Below are 11,585 nucleotides of genomic sequence, written 5' to 3'. Positions count from 1 at the left end.
GCTCGCCGTCTCTGCAAGATTAACGATGGCAGTTTGCACGCACAGCTACTAGAACATTTACATCTGTCAGACAGGTTGCTGACGTCGTCAAGCTTCGTTTGAGTCTGCGCGTCAGAAACGGAAGGGCTAAAAAACTTCAATTGTCTTGTCAATTGGCTTCAATTGTCTCAATTAAGTTCCAATGGGGTCGCTGTGTCCATTTCTTTTACTGTCTATGGTCACGACGGATTATCGAAAACGGACAAAGGCGGGACCTGGTTGGTGAAGCCACGCCCACCTAGCTCGACGGCAGTGTCAGCGGTGGCAATCCACCTGTCACTCAATTATGCATAACTTTTAGACTTAATATAATTTAACTGGATGAGTTATAAAAATTCACCTCCTTCACAATTGTCATGAAGGGTCAAATCAGCTATACAGACCAAAATTAATTTTTTGTACAAGTTGTACAAATTAGAATTTTTAAGATTTTAACATGGGGAGTCTATGGAATCGACTCCCTTTTGGAGTCGACGAATTACAGTTTTAGTCGCTTCATTGTTGGCTTCATGAGAGAGTGCGAGAGGTTGCCACTTGGTTTCCAGCCGGAACATTAGATTAGAAACACACACGTTTCCTGCAAAATCCTGTAGAATTCAATACAATGACGACTTCAACACTCCAAAGTGTTTCCACTTTTGTGTCCCAAATGCATCAGACATTTAGCCAATGGTCCGAGGCTGATACTAACCTGACTCTAACCCTAACCAGTGAAAGTGAATACATGGCGGGATTGGTGCTGAATAGCGTGGTAAAGAAATATGTAGTTCACAACATAAACCGTAAAATAAAATGATGCGATGAGAATATTTTGTAACTCCCTAACCGGACAATGGCACCTTTTTAGTTTACCCAGTGTCACTACCCCCTCCTACCTTGCAAATTTTGTGCCCCGGGGCCAGGATGCCCCGGTTGCTTGGAACAAAATGATCTTTCCCCTGTGCTTGGAGTTTGAAGCAGAGGTTCAAACTCCAGTCCGGAGTGAACACCATTGGCCACAAGCTTTGTGCTCTGCTCTCACATAGCATATTTATTTACATAGCATATTTTATTTAAGATAAACTAGAAACAATGTTAAATTTATAAAGTTTTAAGTCAATAACAGTTGGCTAAAGCCACATTGCTCTACATCTTTTACAACAGGGGTCGGCATTAGCCAAATATTCTACCAAAAGCATATATGCTGATGGTCTGCTCTGCAAAAAACATGTGAACTACAAAATCTAAAGTTGTGGAGAACACAGAAAGAAAGAGGGAAAAAAGTACACTACCATTCAAATGTTTTGGAACAGTAAAGATTTTTTATGTTTTTTAAATGAGTCTCTTCTGATCAAACAGTAAAGATTTTTTATGTTTTTTAAATGAGTCTCTACTGATCTAACAGATATTCAAACAGAAAGCAGCTATTTTTAAATATTACGAACTTTTATTGTTTTTGCTGTACTTTGGATCAAATAAAGGTAGGCTTGGTGAGCAGAAGAGACCTCTTTAAAAAACATTAAAAATCTTACTGCTGTAAAACTTTAGACTAGAGTATTTTAAATTAAATAATTATTTATAGAGTTTAATAATAGCAGTTACTAACATATAGAGTTTACAAATCGGAAAGATACAATAACAATGCAAGTCAATATAATTAATAAAACACTAAAATACAATTCAAACAAGGCCAATACTTTTGGTATTTTAATGAACAAATGAAAATAAATAAAATAATTAACAACTACAACAACTACAATAATAATAATAACAATAAAATCCAAAGTTGTGGAGAACATGGGAAAAAGCCATCCTTGCTCGTATGGTGTGTTGTCACAAGATGATTGTGCAGTTCTCATCAGATCTGTCCATCTATGGTTCAACACAAAGACCACCTGTTTTGATGAGTCCAGGGCAAGCTGAACGGGGGACGCAGCTATGAACAATGGCGTGCTCAGCAGTTCTGCAGAAGATTAACAGGATTACCCAAAATATTTGTATTTGTGTGCACACGAGACAGACAGTTAACACACATTAGTGCCTGTCTGAATAATTTATTTATCTGCATCTGGAAGAAACACTTCAGACCTCTGTTCCTTCACTGTCAAAAGTGCCAAGTGTGATGTTATGGTGGAAAAAGTCTTTGGTGTGACCTGCTCTGTGTCTGTGGAAGCAGGGGTCTTGACAGAGCATGCATCATCTAATCATTCCTAAAATATAGATTAAAATAAAATATATAAAATGTATTTTATAATTCATATATATATATATATATATATATATATATATATATATATTTTTTTTTTTTTTTTAATTATTGTAATTTACTTTTTTTTTTTTTTTTTTTAATTTTGGCACTGCTGAGGTGGTCTGGAAGCCCAGGTTTCTTTGACAGTGGCCTTCAGCTCATCTGCATTGTTTGGTCTCTTGTTTCTCATCTTCCTCTTGACAATAGCCCATAGTTTATCTCTGGGGTTCAGGTCTGGTGAGTTTGCTGGCCAGTCAAATACACCAACACCATGGTCATGTAAAGGGGCATGGCCTTTGATGAACCTTCCAGTTTAAACCACTGAATCGAATTTAGTAATGTTTGTGAAACTTTTGGCAGTGTGAGCAGGTGCCAAATCCTGCTGGAAAATGACATCAGCATCTACACAAAGCTATCAGCAGAAGGAAGCATTAAGTGCTCCAATATTTCTTGGTTAATGGGTGCAGTGTCTTTTTGGTTTTCAAAAAACACAATGGACCAACATCAGCAGATGTCATTGGACCCCAAATCATCACAGACTGTGGAAACTTAACACTGGTCTTCAAGCAACTTGGGCTAAGAGCTTCTCAAGCCTTCCTCCAGACTCTAGGAGCTTGGTTTCCAAATGAAATATAAGACTTACTCTCATCTGAAGAGAGGACGTTGGACCACTGGGCAACAGCCAGCTTTTTTCAGAGATCATTTTGAAGGCTCAGGAAACCTTTGGAGGTGTTTTGAGAGGATTAGTTGATTGGCATGTCACCATATTCTAATTTGTTGAGATATAGATTTGTATGAGTTGAATTACTGAAATAAATTAACTTTTCCATGGCATTCTAATTTATTGAGATGCACCTGTAGCGTTATGAAGTCTTCACCACACACCTGGATGGTTAAGGCCGGGGGCTGAGATTCATTAAACTGTTCAATGTTCAACTACATCATGTTTACATTTACTTTTGGAGATTTGGTTTTAGAAGACATTTAATCACTACAGAGTCCGGTTAAATCATATTCACACACATCCACAGATCCACCACACAGGGATCTAAGGGTTACACAGCATGGCACAAAAATGTTATTTTGTTTATATATGTAGTACACATCTACATGATAATTGGAAAAAATAGATGAGAGGGTGAATCATTTTTAAATGTTTTTGTGTTTGCTTTCAAATGTGAATTTCTCTTGGGAACACAAGTTTTTCAAACAAAGTCAAATGCATATAATAATAATATTTCTCCTCCCGGCACATATTTTATTCTGTTAGCAAGTAATCTAAGGGGCTATGTAGTTTGTTCATTCAAGTTAATATCACATTGCTCAACATACTGGATCTCACACAAAAGTGAACTAAGCATGCTTTATAAATGTCAAGAGTGCACTGATAAGAGCAATAAACAAACACCAAGTCAGCTAAATATATTCTGTTCATTAGTGCTCATCAAACCCATCTTGAGTTGATGAAACTGTACAATGCCATACAAACTTGAATGGAAATTGCATAGTTACAGTAACTTTATATTTGTAATTGTACAATTGTGATGAAGTTAAAATGTATTAGCCATATTAATACTGAGGTTCAAAATCATGATCAAATACTTCATATGTGCTAGTTAATCAATGATCAAAATAAGCGGACTTCTGTAAAGCATGACACAAGATTAATAAAACATGATTTAAAATGTACTGTCAAATTGAACTGTCTACTTAATTGTGTTAGGAAACATTCATGAAAGTCTTCTCTCTTTACACGCACTTAAGTGCCATTCATTTTTAGACAATTTGCAAGTAGGTTTTTAAAAATATCATTTTAAGATTTAATTTGCACCACAATACATCAGCCACTACCATTACCACTAAATATTAAAGTAAATTAACATGCTAAAGAGACATGCTTACAACTGCAGCAGCTGAAAGTGATGCATAATTAAGATAAAGCACTAAGAAAAAGTTTGCTAGTGAATTAAAACCACACAATTATACAATTAAAATGTAATTACATACAAAAAAAATTAGTGTGTGGTCAGTGGCGATGGTACAAAAGCCCTGATCTTGTCCAGGAGTGATGAAGGGTCTGCTATGAGTGCATGCAGACTGGCTCTGCTGTAATACAGAGCAGACAGCAGCGCTGCAACAGACACTGAGAATATGAGTGAATGAGAGGAGCGCTGTGACTGCGGCTCTGGTGTACAGCGTGTTTTCAGGGGTTTGGTGACTCGATCCCATTGAGTCAGGATGGCCTGACGTGCACCGTCCCATTGTCCCGGTCCATACAAACGAAACTGGTACGGGGTGCAGGGCCCAAAGATGATGTTCAGAGCCAATCTTGGGTCTGTCAGGAGCAGCTTCAGGATAGGAGGACAGACACCGACTTGTTCAGCCAACTCATCCATGTAGGGGAGGTAGTCGACCTGGATGGTGTGTCTCTGGGCGACCACATACCTGCACGAGAGTGAGATTAAGAGTCATCAAGATCCACTAAAAATGACATACATTTAAATATAGAAACTGTGTGAATGCTGTGATATATGCTCATGTGATGTGTTAAGTGTGGAGAACCTTTTAGCCATTGCCTCCTCTTTTGCTTTAATTTCCTTCAACATTGCACTCATTGGAGGCAGTTTGCACAGTCCTAGTGTAAAAAAATAAAAAAGATGACGGTTTTTCTACTATAAAGATCCTTATGTGCAATAGAAAGGTTCCATGGAAGTTAAATGTTCTTCATGAAACCATAAATGCCAATGAAGAACCTTTATTTTTTTACCGTGAAGGAGTTCAGAGTCATGTTTGATACCTTTAAAAACACGTGTGGCCCATCGCGCTTGCATCTCAGAGATGGGCATAATGGCTCCCAGAGGCTGGATCAGACCAATCACGGCTAAAGTTTGGCACTCCAATCCTGGGGGATATACGTATTTGTACAGGGATACCTTGTTCTTTGAGACAGGAATTAAATGTGAAGGCAGGAAGGGGAATGAGAAAGTGTAGCCTGTGGCAAACACCACCAGATCAATGTCATCTTCAACAGTGCCATCCTCAAACACCACACTTGACCCACGAAACTCTTTAACATTTGTCTTGACTGAGACGGTACCAGACAGGATGCGGTTTGGTAAGTCATCATTGACCGTGGGATGTTGACTGAAAATTCTGCCAGATTAAAACACACACACACCATCATTATTGAGCATTTGAAGACTCTACTTAAATTAATTTCAACAGTCTTGATACTTCCAGTGTTCACAGTACCTGTGTGCAGGCTGCAGCCCATAGAGCTTGTGGTTGAACCGTTTATTGAGCTGTTCTTCTCTCCATTTGTTAAGAAATCCAACAGACAACAATTGAAGAAACCATAGTGCTCTTTTTTTAAACATCATATCTGCTGGAAAACCTTTGTTTCCTACACGATTCAATATCCAAGATCCCCTTCGGGTGCTCAGATAAACCTGAAAGTAAAGAGACGATTTACCCAAAATAGTAAATTCTGCCATTATTTTCTTACCATCATTTTATTTTAAATCGGTCTTTTTGTCTTCTGTGGAACATGATCTGATATTTTGACGGAGTCCCAGTCACCCTAGGTACCTTTTATGGTACTTTGGTTTTCCTTTTGGTTAAAGTAAAATAATACATTATCAAACAATTGGACAAACAATAATGTACTGCACTATGGTTAAAATATTTAGTGTGGAATACAGGTTTCTATAGGAGTAGAATAATTCCTATACCAATGAGCCAAAATATTATGACTATCTTCTATGCTGTTTGTTCTCTGTGTGCTGCCAAAACAGCGACAACCCTCCACGGCATGGACACTACAATACCCCTGAAGGTGTCTTGTGGTATCTGGCAACAAGATATTAGCAGCACATTCTTAGCCATCCATGTGATGTAAAAGAAAATGGGACTCATCGGGATCTTCCAATGCTCCAAGGTCCAGTTCTGATGCCCAATGTAGGAGTTCATCATAGGTACTCTGACTGGCAGTCCACACACATGAGAGTGTGATGCACTGTGTTGTGACACATTCCTGCCATTAGCATCATTACAATTGTATGTGCCACAGTAGACCTTCTGTTGGCTCGGACCCTACTGGTTTGTGGTTTGTCCCTCTTAGGACCACTGTTGGACCAAGGATACTTTGACTTTCATCTTGCCATAACAATCTGGCGCTTGGAAAAGTCACTCAGAAGTGTGGTTCCCATATAACATTATGACTGGTTGTTGCATCATGAAGCTTTGTGGAAACTAACCAGTTATCATAACCGTTTCCCAAAAACGGATGCATCTCTGTTATTTGATCCACATTGGGCCGTCAATAATGACATCACAAGCATGCACGTCAGAAGTCGTGGCCTAATGGTTAGAGAGTCCGACTCGTAACTGGAAGGTTGTGGGTTCTAGCCTCGGTACCAAAAGGGATTGTAGGTGGGTGGAGTGAATGTACAGCGCTCTGTCCCACCTTCAATACCACGACTTAGGTGCCCTTGAGCAAGGCATTGAACCCCCAACTGCTCCCTGGACACTGCAGCAAAAAATGGCTGCCCACTGCTCCGGGTGTGTGTGTGTTCACTGCTGTGTGTGTGAACTATGGATGGGATAAATGCAGAGCACTAATTCTGAGCATGGGTCACCACACTTGGCCACATGTCACCACATTCATGCTGTGGAGTAATAACTTCTGCTAATTCATTTATTTGAGATCACTCCAATGCTTCTGTATTGAACATGGAACCTGATGACTACTTTATTATTTTTTACTCACTGTCATTTTGCTTTATTTGATTCTTGATTAGTCATGGGTCTCCTCTTGAATCATACTCCAGGATTCCCTTGCACATTTATGCACATGCGTACTCTTTAAAAACTGCACTGTGAACAATTTGAACGGTCAATGCATTGATTTTTCATATTCTAAAATATATAGATCGAAACGTATATATTTAGCTGGAATTAAAGATACAGAATGTACTGTGTGTTAGCTTGCTTACTGCACCCAAAAGCAGGATCTATACTAACAGGAAATTATCCAATTATTCAACCACACAAATTTGTGGTGCTGTTTTCAAATGTTCATTGGAACTTTTGAAAAACACTGATTCACTGAACTATGTTGGTAACCAGGGATGTCATGCACCTATGATTTTTAAGGGGGAACAAGTTGGGGGGATTGCACTCATCATACTTGTCATGTGACATACAGCAGCAACGACATGATCCCCTTCCTTTGAAATATTTTCAATCAGGAAATATCTAGATTGTCAAATATGTGCAAGTAAATGCATTTTGCACCTTTATAGGTTGTTATTTGATCTATAATGGGTGATGGGCAAAGTAGACTAATAGTGTTATCTATTAACTAAACATAAAACCTGTCGAATTTAATAATATTGTAAGTTACTAATAATAACACTTTCATTTTACAGAAAACAAATAACATTTATTTTATCAAAGAAAATTTACATTCAGTCTAGCCTGAGTTCAGGCATTCTCAAAAACTCCCATTTAAATCACTGAAGCCGTTTACACTGTGAAATGAACATCTTACCCACATTCGTACATACATTTGTGTGATTGTATCAAATATATATATATATTATTCGGCTACATTTTGTCTTTTGGAAGCTGCATTCAAAATCCACTTGGCTCAGAAATCTGAGGGGGCATGATGCCTCTGAGGTGGAACTTGCGACCATAGTTGGCTAATAGGGGTGCTCCGATCACGATCGGCCGATCGTTAATGCGCATTTCGTCAGTAAAGCCGGTTTTCTAATCAGCGGTTAATTCCATCAGGTGTGTGATTTCACATAGAGCAGCTGTTACTACACAGAGCCGTTGTTAACTGAGAAGATGGGCCAATAAACGCTGAAAATTAACGTGATTTGCGCATCTTCTCTATTAACAACGGCTCTGTGTATTAACAGCTACTCTATGTGAAATCACGCACCTGATGGAATTAACCGCTGATTAGAAAACCGGCTTTACTGAGGAGATACGCATAACGATCGGCCGATCGTGATCGGAGCACCTCTATTGGCTAACAATGCTTTTGGGAAACGCACCTCAGATCTTTATTCTTAGCCATTTTTCCTGCATCCAACACGTTGATTACGAAAACTGAAAACTGTTTGCTTGCTATCTAATCTAACTAGACCTTAAAGGGTTAGTTCAACCATAAATGGTTGACTTTATAAATCATTTACTTCTCTTCCGTGTCTGTTGTGTGAGAGTTTTAAATCAAAGCAGTTTAGTGATATCCGGTTCGGGAACGAATCATTCGATGTAACCGGATCTTCTTGAACCAGTTCACCAAATTGAACTGAATCGTTTGACATAGCTCACGTCTCCAATACGCATTAATCCACAAATTACTTAAGCTGTTAACTTTTTTAATGTGGTTGACACTCAGAGTTCAAACAAACCAATACCCCGAGTAATTCATTTACTCAAACAGTACACTGACTGAACTGCTATGAAGAGAGAACTGAGTCAGATAACGAACAAAAGATTGACTCATTCTTGAGTAAACTAACCCTTTAATATGTGGGCTTGTTAAGGGATGATCAATGATATTTGCTGTGACTGGTCATAATGTTATGGCTCATCAGAGTACACTACAGTCTTGCATTATGGTGGCATATCACCTGTTTGGCCATTCTGCTCAGCTCCACAGCAATATCTCCTCCAGAGTTCCCAATGCCAATCACAACTACCCTCTTCCCTCTCCATTCTTCAGGGTTTTTGTAATCACGGCTGTGGAAGTATTTCCCCTTAAATGTGTTTATTCCTAAAGAGAGGATATGAATAAGAAGCCTTTTGCAATCTGCTAGCTAACACATAATTAATACTGCACAAGCTAATTGACACATGCTGATTCTGCAGCCAATGAGCTTGCTTGTACAACATTTAAATATTTTGGTTAATTGTTTGCTGTAAGCTGGCCCTGTAACTAATAGAGTTCTTCTGAAACCCTCCACCTCCCCAGCTCCACCTGCCTAGATCTGTTTTTTTGTGCAGCAGCAGCAGCATGTCATACATTCTTACAAAAATATTTCTATGATTGTATTGACAGCAGTCTCCATTGTTGTCCTGGAGCACCATCAGCAGAAAGTGTAGCAGATCTAATTCTCCAAGACCAAATATATTAAATGTTATTAATTGTAATATTAAAATACATTTTATTTAATCTAAATGTATATTATTTTTTTTTAATTGTCATATACATTAACATGCTAAAATATCCTGAGAGTTTTCATGACTGCAATCCAGTCATATGTACCATAACATTTAATATATAACTGTAATTTATAATAACTTTAGTGTCACTGCATATCATACTTTTCTCTTACTGTTACACCAGAGTTCACTGACATTATGTTGTTGCTCTTTGCACATAGACCCTGTTTGCTTAGTCATCACATTTGCTGCACCTGGAAAGTCCTGTAGAGGGAGATGAGGGTGACAGTGGTGTCCGGTGCAGACCATCACAGCATCAAACACCTGCTTCTCTCTCCGACCATCTTTGGACTCTGTCTCTACATCCCACTGTCCAGAGTGAGGGAAGTCTGGCCTTGGTGTAACATGAAGAACTTTTGTCTAGAAAACATGAACTTGTGAAGTCAAGATCAAATGATACAGTATATTCCTAACTTCACAGTTTGTGTCATCAGTTCTGACCTGGAAGCGGATGTGGCGTTTGAGCTGGAAGTGGTCAGCGTACATGTGGAAGTAGTCCATGATGAGGGAGTGGTGCATGTAGTTTGGGAAGTGGGCAGGAATGGGGAAATCACTGAAACACATCATCTCCTTTGAAGTGTTGATAATCAAAGAGTGATAAATGCTCGCACGATCTGGATCTGGATTTTCCTAAGATGGAAAGACAACCAAACTGGATCATTTTCTTCCAACATGTTGTTCCTTCTTTTCTTCAAAGGGTCCAATCATACACACATGTCTCACCTTAAACCTCCAGAGTCCTCCAATGTCATCACTGGTCTCGAAACACACTGGCTCCAGACCTTCATCCAGGCAGCATTTGATGCAGGCCAGCCCAGAGGTTCCTCCTCCAATCACAGCAACACGTTTGGCCATGATGATCCACAACAGTCAGACTTTGAGCAGATGATAGTAAAAAAAGGTTTAATAGTTTATAAAAATGGTCATCAATTATGGATGCAATTTTTTCAGAAGCATGAAACCATCCACTAGTGTTATTTTCATCACATATCATTATGCAGTGTTTGATAGCTTTCCGTTGTCGAAATGAAATTATTTCTGTCATGCAATTTCAGTGAGAATTGTATATACCCTTACATACAATAAAATAACATTTCCACACTTTTTGCCTAATTTTGCAAACTGAAAATGATGCAGTGAAAATGTTTTGTTCACAAGGTGATATTTACCTTTTTTTATGTCCAGCTTAAAATATACATTAACATGCTTATGATTAGGCTATGTAGTAATTTGCGAAATCTTGATATTGATAACTGCCTGGCTTGCATTTACACCTTCCATCCCTGTGTTTTACCCTTTCAAAATGAAAAATGCCACGCATTACATATGTCCATCCAAATTCACATTTATTTGATGCTGCCATGTTAAAAGATGTGTTTACAGGGTTAGTTCACCTAAAATTGAAAAGTAGCCCATAAATTACTGAACATCCATGTGTTTGATCTTTCAAGCAGTTAAATGGCACTCAGTAGGTGTTGCAATGCATCATTCAAAAGAAGTGAAATAAAAAGCACCCATCTGCTTCTCTGTACAACAGTGAGCACAAACTAGATTAAATTATTATGTTTTAAATATGGTTAGTTTCCTTACAAAAATTAACTGATTTGCTACAGGAGGACTTTGTTCAACTCCTGGGGCCATGTGAGACACTTTTTTATGGATGGGTGCTTTTTTCTTTTGGACTGATGAATTGCGACACCCACTGATATTCATTAAACAGATTGAAAGATTAAAGACAATTTTTTATATAAGGCCAACTGGATTCTTCTGAAAGAAGAAAGTCATATACGCCTAGGATGATTTGAGAGTAAAGTAATTAATTGGCTAATTTTCATTTTTGGGTGAACTAAAGCCCCTTAAATGTCTCCAGACAGACACGGGTCATGATCTGAGAAGAAAATGGAGATTATTCCTGGGGAATTATTCATAGGATGTTGTCCATTAGTTCAAGTAACCACAAGACCATAGTTTTTGTGTTTTACAAGCTGCAAGAGATGAAAAACGTTTAGCTTACTAAGAATTGTCAAATAAGTTCTTGTCATACAATACTGTCACAATAAAAAGAAACAATATTTCACAA

At 38.3% G+C, this 11,585-nt stretch overlaps 1 protein-coding gene across 3 annotated transcripts in view; it reads right to left on the bottom strand.

Moving 5' to 3' along the window:
* LOC127938569 (flavin-containing monooxygenase 5) overlaps nucleotides 1-11,585 on the bottom strand; it is a 41,671-nt gene that overhangs the window by 29,532 nt on the left and 554 nt on the right. The window contains exons 2-9 of one of the 3 annotated variants that reach the window (XM_052535275.1): nucleotides 10,229-10,380; nucleotides 9,947-10,135; nucleotides 9,700-9,865; nucleotides 8,914-9,056; nucleotides 5,519-5,715; nucleotides 5,064-5,419; nucleotides 4,829-4,901; nucleotides 4,681-4,711 (exon numbers count right to left, since the gene is read on the bottom strand). The exons of 1 other annotated variant lie outside the window; for it this stretch is intronic. In XM_052535275.1, the coding sequence (XP_052391235.1) occupies nucleotides 4,681-4,711; nucleotides 4,829-4,901; nucleotides 5,064-5,419; nucleotides 5,519-5,715; nucleotides 8,914-9,056; nucleotides 9,700-9,865; nucleotides 9,947-10,135; nucleotides 10,229-10,360 (1,287 nt within the window). In that variant the 5' untranslated portion in view covers nucleotides 10,361-10,380. The remainder of the gene's footprint in view (nucleotides 1-4,680; nucleotides 4,712-4,828; nucleotides 4,902-5,063; nucleotides 5,420-5,518; nucleotides 5,716-8,913; nucleotides 9,057-9,699; nucleotides 9,866-9,946; nucleotides 10,136-10,228; nucleotides 10,381-11,585) is intronic. One more of the 3 variants, XM_052535276.1, reaches the window with a different exon arrangement.

Source organism: Carassius gibelio, chromosome A20, assembly GCF_023724105.1.
Source record: "Carassius gibelio isolate Cgi1373 ecotype wild population from Czech Republic chromosome A20, carGib1.2-hapl.c, whole genome shotgun sequence".
Lineage (NCBI taxonomy): Eukaryota > Metazoa > Chordata > Actinopteri > Cypriniformes > Cyprinidae > Carassius > Carassius gibelio.
The sequence above is the reverse complement of the archived record's forward strand: the minus strand, read 5'-3'. Positions and strand labels throughout refer to the sequence as shown.